Source organism: Sclerotinia sclerotiorum, genomic scaffold (assembly GCF_000146945.2).
Source record: "Sclerotinia sclerotiorum 1980 UF-70 scaffold_7 genomic scaffold, whole genome shotgun sequence".
Lineage (NCBI taxonomy): Eukaryota > Fungi > Ascomycota > Leotiomycetes > Helotiales > Sclerotiniaceae > Sclerotinia > Sclerotinia sclerotiorum.
In genome coordinates, this window is record NW_001820829.1 from 1,643,168 (window position 1) to 1,658,366 (window position 15,199).

The 15,199-nt window shown below is 42.2% G+C and overlaps 5 protein-coding genes across 5 annotated transcripts; 2 read left to right on the forward strand and 3 right to left on the reverse strand.

The window, feature by feature from the left end:
* Positions 1-382: 382 nt before the first annotated feature.
* On the reverse strand, positions 383-1,717 carry SS1G_06208 (hypothetical protein; the record flags this gene model as incomplete). Its single annotated transcript, XM_001593236.1, has 3 exons — positions 383-429; positions 464-1,633; positions 1,711-1,717. The coding sequence occupies 3 exons, from the start codon at positions 1,715-1,717 to the stop codon at positions 383-385; spliced, it is 1,224 nt and encodes a 407-aa protein (XP_001593286.1).
* Positions 1,718-2,994: 1,277 nt separating this feature from the next.
* Positions 2,995-4,618, reverse strand: SS1G_06209 (hypothetical protein; the record flags this gene model as incomplete). The annotated part of the gene is made up of 6 exons (XM_001593237.1): positions 2,995-3,514; positions 3,574-3,701; positions 3,751-4,056; positions 4,110-4,254; positions 4,318-4,345; positions 4,579-4,618. The coding sequence occupies 6 exons, from the start codon at positions 4,616-4,618 to the stop codon at positions 2,995-2,997; spliced, it is 1,167 nt and encodes a 388-aa protein (XP_001593287.1).
* A 2,297-nt stretch (positions 4,619-6,915) lies between these two features.
* Positions 6,916-7,770, reverse strand: SS1G_06210 (predicted protein; the record flags this gene model as incomplete). Its single annotated transcript, XM_001593238.1, has 3 exons — positions 6,916-6,962; positions 7,302-7,342; positions 7,745-7,770. 3 exons carry the CDS (start codon positions 7,768-7,770, stop codon positions 6,916-6,918), a joined length of 114 nt encoding a protein of 37 aa, XP_001593288.1.
* A 569-nt stretch (positions 7,771-8,339) lies between these two features.
* On the forward strand, positions 8,340-10,740 carry SS1G_06211 (hypothetical protein; the record flags this gene model as incomplete). Its single annotated transcript, XM_001593239.1, has 5 exons — positions 8,340-8,418; positions 8,924-8,972; positions 9,287-9,367; positions 9,418-9,703; positions 9,754-10,740. The coding sequence occupies 5 exons, from the start codon at positions 8,340-8,342 to the stop codon at positions 10,738-10,740; spliced, it is 1,482 nt and encodes a 493-aa protein (XP_001593289.1).
* A 1,851-nt stretch (positions 10,741-12,591) lies between these two features.
* SS1G_06212 (hypothetical protein) lies at positions 12,592-14,312 on the forward strand (the record flags this gene model as incomplete). The annotated part of the gene is made up of 2 exons (XM_001593240.1): positions 12,592-13,044; positions 13,176-14,312. 2 exons carry the CDS (start codon positions 12,592-12,594, stop codon positions 14,310-14,312), a joined length of 1,590 nt encoding a protein of 529 aa, XP_001593290.1.
* Between the last annotated feature and the right edge of the window lie 887 nt (positions 14,313-15,199).

Below are 15,199 nucleotides of genomic sequence, written 5' to 3' on the forward strand. Positions count from 1 at the left end.
GCCGACGGTCATGGAGAAGATGATGCCGGGGAGACCCATAGGGAGGAAGTAGAGGGCGGTTTTGCCCGGGGAGAGGAGGTTGATTTCTTGTGCTATGAGGACGATGTAGTAGAGGACTGTTTGGTAGCCGCCGTAGCATACTTGGGGGGTTGTGTTAGTATGGTATGGTATAGTGTAGTATGTAAGTTAAGGGACATGTTAAAGGAAGAAAGAAAGAAAGTAAGAAACACAAGCCGATAAAATAAAAAAGCAAATAACATACCAAACCCCGAAATCCACAGCGCAGCAAAATTCTGGATTTTCCACAGCGAAAGCGGCATGATGGGATGCGAAGCCCTCTTCTCCACATAGACAAAAATCCCCAAAACCAGCACCGAAAGAATCAACAAGACGATAATAAAAGCCTTGCTCCACCCATACACGCCTCCACTCGACAGCACAAACGACAGCAAAATCAACCCACCGGTCGACAACCCGGCACCCAACAAATCCAAACTCGGTTTCTCATTCCCGTCCAACCGATCGCGCGGTAAGATGAACTGTCCCAAGACCCCTAACGCCCCCGTCAACGCAGCAGAAACATAAAAGAGATATCTCCAGCCCAGACTCCCCGTCAAGAACCCCCCAAAAATAAGCCCCGCGCAGAAACCCACTGCGCCAGACGCCGCAAAGAACGACAACGCAATCGTGCGATCCTTCGCCACAAAATACGAAGAAATGATTCCCACCGCCGACGGCACCGTCATCGCTGCGCCAATACCCTGCAGGGCGCGAAAAATAGCTAATTGGATAAACGACGTCGCGAATCCATTTGCGATGGTCCAGATGGATATCCATAGCATCCCGATGCAGAAAATAAGTTTGCGTCCAAATCTATCGCTTAATACGCCGGCTAGGAGGAGAAATCCTCCAAAGGTTAATGTGTATGCGCTTATTAACCATTGGAGATCACTAGCTTTCGCACCGAATTCTTTTTGGATGGCTGGTAGACTGATATTGACACCGGTCATGAAGACATTGTCCATGAGTTGTGCTCCGCATGTGGTTAGGAGGATGAGCGCGCCGCGGAAACTCTTGACACTGCCGATATCTGGGTATGAAGTTTCGGGCAAATCTCTCGAGGGTTCTTCGACCTGTAGCTCGAAATAATCGCGCGGAGGGCCATTTCCACCGGCGGTTGTATTTGAATGTCCTTTTCGATGTGAGTGCGGACCCGGTGTGTTAGCAGCCGAGGAGGGGGATGGAGGACGTGTTGAGTAGGGCGTGTTGAATTCGCTAGGTAATTCTCTGATCGTACTAATTGGACCTGGCTTCGCTGCCTTGGGGAATGTTATCGTTGTAATTCCATTATCCTTTTCCTTCCCACTGTCATTCTCCTTGGAAGAGTCCGCATGCGATTCAAGAAAAGCATCTTGATGCCCACTAATAACACTAGCCGTTCTCGTCAAACTCTCGAGATCCTCCGCACGTATACTATCGCGAAAAGTCAATCGTCCAGAAACATTTGAGCGTCGTCGAGGTTGTGTATTTCCTGCTCCCAAGCCGGTACCATGCGAATCGTCATATTGTGAATTTCGTCGTTCAGGAATAGGAAGGATATGCTGTTGAGTGGTGGATGTTTCAGCAATTGAAGCTGGTGTTGCAACTATTAGCTTAAAATTTCTTGCACAGAGATTTCCAGATTGGCGAGGATGAAGGAGTAAAACTTACAAGACATAGTTCAAATACTAGCAAAACTTTATTTGATATTAGAAAAAACCAACGGGGAAAAAAGAAATATTATAACGAATATCTAGCACTTAAAGATGTTCATACTCCGTAGTTGGGCAGCATCTCATACATTTCATACACCAACCCACAACCCCATATTTTTGAAAAATTTAATCACCATCCATCATCGATAAGCCTGAAAATCAATCACATCTTATCGCCACGACCTGGACCCTGAAGGGTCTTTTTTTTCTTCCAAATTAGCACTTTTTAGGAAGGTTTTCCGACGTTTATCCATGTTCCTGAGCTAGGTATCCGCAAGCCAGCGAGTCAAGACATGTGCTAAGGATCCACATGGAGCCAACACTTGAATCATCGTGGAGATTTGTTTACCGCACGAGCTCATGATCATTTGGAGACTTCTCTTTGAAGTGTGCATTGCATATGATAAGAATCAAAACTAGTTATTTCATACCCCATATCGTTTAGAAAGGGAATTGTATGATGAAATGGGAAAAGATATCCCACCCAATACATCGGCCTGGGTAGCTTACCGGCCCTAAACTATTTACCACCGGCTCGGGTCGAGTAAGACTGCGCTTGCAGCCTTATGGTAAACATGGTAAATACTTTTTTAAGTGCAGTCGTCTGAAGGCACCAGAAGACCCAGTTTAATTCGATGTAATCCACAATTTCATTTACCCATCAATGTTATATATATTTTCACAAACAGAAATGAGACGAAAGGGTCCAAGTTTCCATAGTCGTTCCAATTTCAGCAGCATAACATTAATCTGAATTACACCTCCAAACCACCACAGTAGGTTCCATCCAACTCATCATACTGCAATGACATCCAACTCCTTGCGCCATCATATAATTCCAGAAACAAGTACTCCATTTTATACAATACTTTCACACGTACTGGGAGGGAATATAACGCCAAATCAAATGCCAACTATATGCAAACGCCCCAACATTGGCGCATCCATTTTCCATCTACTATTATCCCTTTGAATCCATAACTCCTTCGTCTTTCGATTCCATGACCCAGATTGTGGTAAGTATCGGAGAAAATCATATGATATAAAAAGAAAACGCAACGAAGATATAAAACCGCTTGGCAAATATAATAAAATGAAAACGAGAGGTAGAAAAATGATACCCGATAAATCAGCGAAACATTGGCATCTTCGTAGTTTCAAGGCTATTGTAAAAGTCGCTTGGCGGGATCGATTGTCGCAAGGCAACTGAGTGCATCAGCTGCTAGGAAAGATGGGTAGATTATGAAGCTGGCGCGGAATCTTTCTTGACATCCCGCTCCATCCTCTCATCGTTTTTCTTTTTCTTATCGGCGGCTTTCTGTTCGTCCTGTCTACGTTTGTCTTCAGCTTTTTGTACTTTATTTGCCTTCTTCTCGGCTTCAGTGGATATCTTTTTCTCTGCGGCTCGTTGAGCTGGCGGAGGTTCGGATGCACCATGGGATTGTGTTTTCTGTTCTTCTTTGATTGGTTGTTTGCTTACAGGTGGTGTATCATTTTGTTTGGCGTCCTGTGCGGCCTTTTGCTTCGCTTTCTCTTTAGCTTCCTCGGTAGTCTTCTGTGCCTCTTCCAATTTCTTTGCCTCTTCCAGTTTCTTTGCATCTTCTAGTTTCTTCTTATTTTCTTCGGATTGCTTAGCTGCCTCTTCTGCCTTCTGGGCATCGGTTTTTGGTGGTGGTTGAGCTGCCTTTTCTGGTTCGACTGGTTTCTGAATTTCTTGCTTCACAGGGATCCATTCCATCTTATCATCGTCAAAGTGGTGGCTTAGTATGTAAGTTAGCGAGGAAATTCAAGGTGAATATTGCGATTCCATCCAACATACCCCTCAAAGTCAGTCAAGGTCAGTGATTTCTCATGATATTCTGCTTCCAAGATTTCTTTATATGCAAAAGGGATCTTGGCTGGTGCGCCCTCGAAGAAGGTGTCTCGCAATGGGAAAATGTAGGTATCCTATGATTATTAGCACGATTCATCATTTACCCTGCTCATACGACATTACCCTATATTCATGACCATCCTTGCAGCTCAACATTCCTTCTCCGGCTGGATGTGTGTAATTGTATCTTGCAGTTGTAATATCAATGAACAACCCACTCGTAGTATCGACCCACCGAGCATCAATGACATTCAACTTGTCCGATTGCTCTCTATTAAGATAATGAGGGTTGACCTCTAGCATATAATCTCGGCCCTCTGGAATACGTGGAGTTTTATAATGGAATACTGTCATGTTGTAATAAGAGGCAAGAAAGTGCATTGATTCTTCGGAAACTTGGACGTCGGAATCGGAATCCCATGGTAGAATCTGAAGGACATGAGACTTTGAAAAACCTTGGGCAACTCCAGTATTGTTCTTACCTTACGATTCCACCACCAGCCTAATAAAGTACCATGCATAAGCCATGTTTCCACGCCAATATCAGAGAAAGTAGCGAGGTAGGTTTGAATGAGGTTCGAAAGTGCATGTCTGCGTTCTCTGTATCCCAATTGCTTATCGGCGAATCTGTGAAATAGATGTTAGATTCTATCATTGTGTACCATAATAACTTCTCTTGGAGAAATTTACATACCGGCCGTCGTAATGTGGATGGAAGCTATTAACCTCACACTGTTAGCATGCAATCCCGCAGTACCTTTGAAAGTCTCTTGTTTTCAGCCTTGACGGGCTTGTGGGATACGTACACGCTCTCATCTGTCAGGAACGAGCCATAAGTTAGCAAAGTTCGGCTGAATGAACTACCATGAACAGGACCATTCGGTCAGGCCCGCATCGGCGGTCGCCATGATCAAACAACCCTTCTGAAAGATAGATCTAATGGGTACTCACGAAAATATTTATCGCTTGGATCGCCTGCTTTTCCACTCATATCCTTGAGTAGCTTTGTGCGCACACTGTAAAAGTCGGCATCTCTCTTTTGTATCGCCAGCGCCGACACAACTGACAGAAGTCCAGGCAACGTAATGATCCAAGAAAATCGCATCTTCAAAGGACCACGATATGGTGATGAGTTTACAAGAGGACAATGTCGACAGGGTGTGAATAACCGTCTTGGCGCGGTCTTCTTGACGTAGGTAGATTTGCCAAGCGATGTATGATGTCGTCTTCTCTATTGCGTGTGGAGAGGAAGGATTCGAGATGTTATTTTGTGCAAAGCAAAGAGGTACGAAAGAGAGAGAGAGAGAGAGTACCGATACAAGATGTTAAAAAAAATGTATAAAAAAGAAAAGGTAATTTCAAAACAGAGAATGAAATTATATTCAAGAAAGAAGATGGACGCGGGGGGAAAGCACACGATCAAGTACTCTTTTAGCAAGAAGTAAATGAGTGGAGACAAGATATTTAAAGTTATCAAAAAAATAAAAGTGATCAGCAAAACCCAACAATTGTTAAACATGTAAAATATATTAGGGCGGCGTGAGGCGAGTGAGGATATATGTATATGCATTCATTCGCTGTCTAAAAGAATCAAATTAGGGGAGAAAATGAAAAACAAGGAGAATATTGAATGATTGAGTGACTGAATGATTGGATGATTAGATGATTATTGGATAGTTGGATCAGTCCGAAGAGGTCGTCGCGGGGATTCAAGCATCAGCCCGCAAAGCAAGTAAAAAACAAAAGAGGGTATACGTATATTCAGGATGGAGTCTTGTAACTGGCTGCATAGATAGCTGCAATTATTAGGAGCAAGGGCGTGGAGAGCTGGATAAGTTAGCGCTTCTGTTGGGTTGAATCCAGCGAACAAAGTCTAGAAGCACAGTTCCCAGCCCGGTCGAGCCTCCGGATACACGCCTACGCACATTCTAGAGTGAGTTCTGGCGTTTCCTACTAGTCAGGTACAGCAACCGATTGGATGTAATATTTACAAGACTTGAGAACAATCTCATCCAGCGACATACAACCAATTCATTCTGCGTTTTTGCGTTTAGAATACTCAATTCTTATTGTCACCAAAACCATCACATTTCTGCATTCTTATTTTCATCGCAATCCCATAAGTCATAAATTCGGTTGAGCCAGGGGTGCTTTTGTTGTCAATATTTCGCAATAATACCAAACGAAAAACCCTTGGAAAAGCTCAGTCATTTTCATGCGTAAGCAGTATGCAGAGTACGCACATAGATTACGACGCTTTGGACCTAACCTTAATTGTTCGCTGTTTTTGAATTTCCCAAAGGTTTCAGAATTATATACCAGAATACGCACGAAACTCATCATTTTTTTCATTGAAACGCCAAGTAAGGCAATTTGCCTATGTTCTTGGGTGTAGCCAAATTGAATGCAAGGCATGAAGGCCGAGAAAAAATAAAGAATGTTAATCACTACCAGAAGGGGTTCATAACTGGGGAAAGGTTTAGTACATGCATCCGATGTATCCGTATCCGTTGAATCAGCAAGGTTTGCGCGGTGGTTAGCCGCCGTCTCAAGTTATTTGGCAGTTGAAACTTCTTGAGATGACGTTGTCATGCGGATGGGGTGATGACAGCAAGCTTTGGTCGATGAGTACGTAGTAGTAGTACGTATTATCTAGCACCTATTACCTAGTACCTAGCAGGTAATTTATCTCTTGAGAAAGTGTGTTAGTACTAACGAATAGATATAAATATGTGCCATCCGCCTCTAAAAGTTATTTTCATCTCCCCCTCATCTCCTTTATGCCAACAGGTGGTGGAGGTGGTTGGGGGAATGGTAAATTCATCCTCGAAAAGACCACCAATAATCCAAATTCCCCCTTTCAATGACCAGCAAGTCATTCAAACAATCCCTTGATAAGGAAGGACGCGTCAGCTATGAGGGAAAAACAAGCCAAGTGACAGATACCATGTTAAGCTTTTAGACGAATCTTGGCAAAGCTTAACGACGCCTTCTTTACCAAATGCTTGCCTCTTGCGAGGGATCACGACATACTAGGAAAGATCTCACAGAGTACTTATCTGAGTTCTCCGATATATTTGTACAAAGTATCACGACAAAGATAAAGCGCTACCATGCAACGGCTTCGCTTTTTACTCTTGCCACATACCCATATCTACAGATCACTAATGAATGGTCAGACAACATCGCAAAACAATGCATCTCACCAATCACAATCAAGTCAATGCTGCCAACCATGGATAGGAGCTGTCCGAGGACGGCGGTGGAGAAAGACAGGAAGATACGACCTTAGCTTCGGATTTCAGCTTGGAAAGGCTGCGTCTTTGGGCATGCCTCTATATTTCCATTTAGGGTAAGATTAATAGCACAATGGACCATTTGGAAGACAAATGCGGGATTTTATGGAAAACCCTACCAATGACTCGGACTCCAGAAGACGATGTGGCTTGAGAATCCATTCTAGTGCATCCTGAATGGAGTTGGACGGAGAGGGGGCTAGCAATAATCACCGCTTGAAAACTAAACTTGATGCAATCACTATCATAAGATAACAACTGAACGATACATTTAATTATCGCGTGAGAAGATAAACAGGTGGGGTTTCCTTCCGGTCTTTCTCCTGCACGTTTGAAGGGAGATATGATGAAGTATGATATATATGCACTAATACATACTAACACACAAGGCGTAAAAGCTTAAATCCAAAAAGAAACCCCTTGATTGGTTAGTATTTATGACCACCTCGATGTTCAGATCCGGTTGCACGGATAGATTGACCTTCGTGTGGATTTCTTTCAATTTTAGTGTCAATCATGAGTGGACATTACAAAGTGTCGTTACACCTATAGCTAGCAATGTTCACTCGTTGTTGTGCGATGTATTCGTCCATCGCATGAGTGCATCAGTTCACTCCATGCAACACTTGTGTACGACTTCATTCGTTCGATGTTCCATTGAATATGGAAGGGATACCAAGCCAACGCGGCCAAATCCACGGTAAACTCGGATTATCCGGGCTGAGAACTTCCCCCGTGTTGTTGCAAGAATGCTATCAAGCATTCTTGATACACCAAATTCTTGCGACAGATCTCCGAGGAAACTGAGCTTGATTTCGTACCGTTTTGGAGTAATTTGTACAGACATTTTGTTCTTTATATCATTTTCGTATGCATATCATGTATATTTGTTTACAGTACTCACCTTGAATTTTCCAGAATAGTTTCACGATACTTCACATATAGCTCTTCTTATTGTTTAACTTCCATTTTCCTATCGATCGCTGTTACGACTGATATATCCTGGATTATCTCTATGTTTATCCACTGTCAGACAAATCTATGTTCTGAAATTTGTGTTTCATTCCATACTCACAAGTTGGGCCTCATACCTCATAACGGTGCCGGTCGAGCGATTGTCTGCTCATTGCCATGAAAAGCATAACGATATCTTATTGCATTTTACAAACGTCGAGTGTCTTTCAAGCCTCTTTCTCCCAAAAAAATCGTCCAGAAAAAATCAGAAGCTTTTGACAAGGTTCAATGTCTCCTGAAGATAGGAGCTATTGTCTGACGTAGCCTGATATCCTTACATTGTATCGCATCGTTCCAAAAAATCAGATTGTTCTTGGATAGTTAAAATCTGAAAGGCGGTTATGACGGATAAAAAACTTTTCAATCATTCATTCATTGCCCTTCGAACCAAGTGGCCACGAAATGGCTAGTGTGCGTACATTTTACATCGCAGCATTCAGCATTCCTTTAAAAATTGGTGACTTGGCGATCTTTCTTACTTGTATTTATATATTTACATACTACATGTCACCATACATCTCGATGTTCCTACCGAGGTCGTCGCTCATCCATTCGCGTCCTGATGCGAATCCTGATGCGAATCCTGATGCGAGTACGCTATACGGAGTAACCGTGCTCCTGTCCATGCCACTTTCTGTCACGTCGGATATTTCGGATATTTCCGGGGTAGCCCCTGTCTTACGTCTTTTGTAGATTGTCATTGGATGAACAACGGTAGCAAACCGTGAATATGTACTTCGTGTTATCAGTCCCAGACACGAGTGCTGGGCAAAGCTGCGTTTTCTTGCCTCTAGCCAATAATGACAGTTTTTTTTTTGAAGGAATTCATGTATTCGCAACCCGTACAGTATGTAGGTTTGGATGAATGTTCAGTGGTTTTCTCGTGGGAAATTTAGTTATACAAAAATAGAAGTACCACTTCTTTCAGCAGCTTGCGATGCGACCAAAAGTACCCATGCATGCTAATATTGAATCATCTATTTAAGATCAAGTTCCCTCTGGAAATCCTCATGTTTATCGACAACCAGATTCTAAGTGAGAGTTTAACGAAAATTCAATGGGGCCTACCATATCAATGCAAGGTCAAACTATAGCTGGGATAATTTCTCAGTTGTCATTATGCGCTGGAGCAATAGTAGGCTTGAATGAATCATTGATCTGTATCGATAGCTAACATCCGGTCAGGCCATCCTTTATATCACATACAAAGTGATATATAATCTCTATTTCCATCCACTTGCACATTTTCCCGGCCCAAGGTTAGCAGCAATAACAGATGGCTGGCTATGTTGGCATAAGTAAGCTTCACTGCCTCTATTATGCTACATCATAGACTAACGAAAGTAAAGTACTTCTGGAAATTATCACAAGACTATGGTCAGCTTACACAAGAAATATGGTAAAGTTGTGAGATTTGCACCAAACGATTTGTTCGTTCACTAGATCAACCTTGCGATTGACACTTAACTAATTCAAACAGAGACTTCGCATCTCCTCAAGCATATCAAGACATTTACAGCCATTCAAAGCAAGGGAAAAATGCATTTCTCAAAGGACGAGCCTACAATACAGGTTCAGAAGCCAATGCAGGTATTGTTTCGGCAAGAGATCCAGCTGTCCATCGAGAAATTAGAAAGTGTCTTTCTCATGCTTTTAGTGCAAAAGCTCTTCGACTTCAGGAAGAAGTGGTGATGCAATACATGGACTTGCTAGTTTCTCAAATTCATCAACGTAAAGATGACGAGAAGGGATTAGATTTATCGGCAGTATGTGTATCACTATGCTTTTGCCTGTAATTATAATTAATCAAGTATAGTGGTATAACTGGTTAACTTTCGACATCATTGGCGATCTCGCATTTGGAGAATCATTTGATGCAGTCAAATCTGGAGAAGGCCATCCATGGATCAGTACCATTCTCAGCGCCGTTCATTTCATGTCCCTCATGGAAATCTTTCGGCGCTTTCCATTCTTAACGAACCCAATCTTCAAGACAATCGCAACGTTTTTCATGCCCAAAGGCTTGAAAGAAAAGAGCAAGACTCATTTCGAAAATTCAATGAAAAAAGCAATTCAACGCATGGAACGAGGAAACAACGATCGCGATGACTTCTTCTCGCATCTACTTCGCGAGAAAGAGAATGGACCAAAAATCACCCCAGAATTTATTCTAGCCCAATCTAATACGCTTATTGTGGCCGGTTCGGAAACTACCGCTACTTTGCTCATAGGAGTAACTTACTATCTTCTTAATCGACCCGAAACACTACGAAATCTCCAAGAAGAAATTCGCAACACGTTCACATCTTCGAAGGATATCACAAGTGATTCTACATCAGCACTTCCATACCTCGCCGCCGTAATTGAAGAAGGTCTCCGCATCTATCCACCCGTCCCCATGGGACTTCCGCGCGACTGCCCGGGGGCTATCATAGACGGAGAGTACGTTCCTAAAGGTGCCGTGGTCTACGTATCCGGATACGTCGCTACCCACAACGAAGAATATTTCACCGATGCAAATGAATTTCATCCCGAGAGATGGCTCCCAGTCTCTCATCCCCTCTATAATCCCCGCTATCAAAATGATAATAAAGATGCGAGTAAACCTTTCTCACTAGGTCCTAGAGCATGTCTGGGCATTAATCTGGCGTACATGGAGATGCGAGTCGTGTTGGCGAAATTGGCGTGGGAATTTGATTGGGAGTTGAAGAGTAAGGAGCTGGTTTGGGAAAGGGATTCTAAGTTGCTTACGCTGTGGAAGAAACCGGAGGTGAGGGTTGAGTTTAAAGCCGTGGATAGATGAGATTTTGGTGGGTTTAGTGGATTGAGGATTTGTTTTTGGAATTATTTAGAGGCGTTTTTTTTGTGGCTTTGTTTTTTTGTTCTTTTCCTTTTCTTTTCTTTCTTTGGGTCGAATGTTTCTTGTGTAATACATGGTAATACACGGAACGTATTAGGGTATTTACAGGAGAGTGGTACGAGGCCAATTACATATTTTTCCTGCAATGTTCCGTCCCTTTTGACTCTCTAGTCTGTAGATGAGACAATAATCGGTAGGTAGCCGTCTTTGAATGCTGTGGACTAGATATATATATTTATGTATGTATGCGAGAACCTAGCACGGGAAGTATCGGAATATATTGATCGTGCTTTGAGCTATACCTAGTAAGTAAGGTAGATTGCGGTAGGGGAATTGGTAAGTTATTAGTTGGGGGGAAATTGGGTGGAGTGATGGGTTTGGGTTTATATGGGGTAACGGGGGGTTGGATGAAGGATGTGGGATGTAGGATGTAGGATGTAGGATATAGGATGGGAATTTTATTTATGATTTATGGGTATATATATACTGGGTAGGTAGGTAGACTTCTTTGGTGCATTGGTTGATTGATCGATTGATTTTTTTAGTTGGGATATCTATTATATCTATTATAGTATATTGTTGGAGTGTGAGTGCGAGTGCGAGTGTATAATTGAAGAGCCTCTATTGTAATTAGTAGATTTTATGTTTTTATATGCGGGGTCTAGATGTTGGGTACTTGTATCTTAAGAATTCTGGTGATGAGAAGAGGAAGGAGGGTTTTATTAGATAGGTGCTAGTGAACTGAATATGGATGAGGGTTTATATAATCTGTATTCTATGGAGTATGTATTGAATTGGATGAATGGATGGATGGGTAGATGGATGAATGAATGAATGATCTGATCTATTGTTATTGGGGTATTGTCTTGATAGATAACTAGATTTAGGGTTTGATACTTGAGTATGTAATCTTATATAGAAATAGAGTGGTTTATATGCGATTTGAAAATACCCTGATGAGGGAATTCTACTGATGTATATAGGTCTAGGTGAAGATGTCTGTGAGTTTCAAGTGCTACAAGTATGCAAGAGCTGGTGTAAATGGACATCACTGATCACTGATCACAACATGAGAGTACAATCGATGATGAGGAGAGCAAAGATTTTCTGGGAAATATCTACAATTTTCTCGCGATAATAACTATGGAGTACTTCCACCCCAAATAAAATCTCGAAGGTTATCCCCGCAACTTTTCGGATGAAAGGGTCCTGAGTGATCCTTGCAAGACTATGTACGGAGTAAGATCTTACTATGGATAAGGAATTGCCCCATGCAAACCATGATAAAAATTTCTGAGAAAGCCATCAATAATAATATTTAGAGATGGATGGTCCACCTTTCAAAAGAGTCATGCAGATGAGACCCTGCAGTCTTTTCAGTCTTATCGCCGCTCAATTATTTAGATTCTTCTCGCACAGATTCTCATTTTTATAGATACTTGATATCAATTGTACTCATTGGGTCTCACTATCTTATCTTTTAATGTTTTAATATGAAGTGTACGAGTTTGGGTTACACGATATACATATAGAAAGATAGGTAGGTCAAGATTTTATTGTTATTTGTCTGATACGGACACAATTGGATGGATGTGGTAGATGGAATTCTAAATGAGGGTGCTACGAGATTTGTGTATATAGGTATTGAATGGATCTAGTGTTCCTATGCAAATCTCTCTTGATTTCTACTCTGTATTTTCGATTGAGTTCTCTGTTTATTCTATATCTATGCTACAATTTCTGCAGAAGCAATTGAAGAAGATATAATCGCTAATAAACAATCCAATCAACAGAATGTCTCCGAACGAGCAGATGGATCCCTCAAACTCCGCAGACGATGTAGAGAAAGGCATCTCCTCCGACATCCCTCACGATGCGCTCGCCGCCTCCTCTTCCAAAACACCCGCGCGCGACGTCACAATCCCCATACTCTCTACACCTCAAAACCGATTCTTCACCTTCACCGCACGAATTGAAAACCTCTTCGGTCTCGAAGCTCGAGGTATTCATCGCGTGCTGCCCGCCGAACAAACTACCAAAACTACTCTGTCATTTCTACAAATCGTCGTGCTTTGGTTTTCTATAAATACTGCGCCGCAGAATATTACGTTGGCGAGTCTGGGCACGGGGGTTTATGGGTTGGGTTTTGTGGATGCGACGCTTTGTAGTGTTTTTGGGGCTGTGGTGGGAGCTTTGCCCGTGGCGTATACGGCGGGTTGGGGACCGTGGAGTGGGAATAGAACTTTGGTAGGTAATATTTTCTTGGTTATGGTTATGGTTATGTTATATAGGTGGTATGGTTTTGCAGTTCTTGCATTTCGTCATTGGAATTTGATACAAGTCAACCCCTGAGATGAAAATTAGCTAACCGAGTCTAGATATGCGCTCGATTTACTATGGGATGGTGGCCGGTGAAAATTTGTGTGATATTGAACTTGGTTATCTTATTAGGATATTCCATGATTGATGCGGTAGTAGCTGGACAGATGTTATCTGCAGTCTCACCAAATGGCAGTCTATCTGTGGAAGTTGGAATTGTCGTTTCAGCCGTCTTAACATTTACGGTAACAACATTCGGCATCAAAATATTTCATCATTATGAGAGATTCGCCTGGATTCCACAAACATTTGTTCTTCTGATCTTAGCCGGAACGGCTGGTCCAAAATTCGATATCCATAGTAAATCCACAGTCGAAGGCTCAACACTCGCTGGAAATCGTCTTTCATTCTTCTCGATCTGTCTCAGTGCTGCAATTACATACGCTCCTATAGCAGCCGATTTCTTCGTCTATTGTGACCCAAAAATTGCATCGCGTTGGAAATTTTTCGCAGCAACCCTACTTGGTCTTTCCCTCTCCTTTACATTCACTTTTGTCATAGGAGCCGGTCTTGCATCTGGTATCACTAATAACCCATCTTGGGAAGCGGCAGGAGCAGGTTCAGGTGCTCTTATTGTAGCTGGTTTCGAAAGTCTAGGTGGTTTCGGACAATTTTGCTCGGTTATTGCCGCTTTGGGCTTGATTGCCAATATGGTTCCTCCTACCTATTCTTGCGGTATCGATTTTCAGGTCCTAGGTCGTTATCCGGCTATGGTTCCAAGATTCTTATGGAATACGTTCGGTGTTGTCGTATTCACCGTTTGTGCACTCGCAGGTCGTAATGATCTTTCTGAAATCTTCACCAATTTCTTATCTTTGATGGGATACTGGGTCGTTCTTTGGATCGTTATTACATTGGAAGAAGAATTCATCTTTAGACGTCATAAAAATCCCACGTTTGTGTGGAGTGATTGGGATAAACAGGAAAAATTACCGCTAGGGATTGCGGCGTTTGTGGCGTTTTGTGTAGGTTGGGTGGGAGCGATTTTGTGTATGAGTCAGTATTATTTTATAGGACCGCTTGCGAAGATGGTGGGGAGTGAGGGAGGTGATATGGGGAATTATGTGGGATTTGCGTGGGCGGGTTTGGTGTATCCTGGGCTTAGGTGGTGGGAATTGAGGAGGTTTGGGAGGTAGGGTTGGAGAGAGGAGAGAGGAGAGAGAGAAAGGGTTGGAGAGAGGAGAGAGAGAAGAGAAGAGGGGACGGGAGGAGAGGACAATTAGAGGAGGAAAGAAAGGAAGACAAAAAGAGGAAGAGGATTAAATGGATGGTTTTGGGTATTTTATGAAAATTACGATATATGGAAAATTATTGATATTATGGGAAAAGGGTTACTATATCATGGGTTTAAAAGTTATAGATACATATATACATAGCAATCAGTATATCAGGTATAATACTAGGTGGATATATATATCCAAGAGACATAGTCACAGCATATAAAGAATAAATCTCTCCAGTATACAAATAAAATTACAATGCTAGAATATTATATCTTTGTCACAATATAAAGAGAGAAATCTCAGGAAACAAGAATTACTTTGGATAGGAATTGTGATACTCTAATCTGATTTGGTCTGATTTGATTTGGTCTTTGGATTTAGGAACTGTTTGCGACTTGTGGTGGAATTTTGTGATTTGGGATTGGGGATTGGGGATTCGTGGTGGAATTTTGAAGTTGGGATGGAGCGGATGGGATGGTTGTTTGAGGGTGATGATTATAGATATCAGTGGAGTTGTGGTTATACTGTTATAATGTGATATGGTGTGGTATGGTGTGGTATGGTGTGGGTTGGTTTGATGGATTGGTGTTTGGAGATTGTGTGGGTGGGAGATGTGGAAGATGTGGAAGGTATGAAAGATGTTTGTTTGTGGGTAGATGGCGGCGTACCTCAATAAATATATCTTAACAAATGAACTTAATATAAAAGTATCATCCCATCATTATTTTGACATCTACAAAAAGCTCGAGCGCATGTCCAAACGGAGAGATATAACGAGCGGGCTAGCAGCGGGATGATTT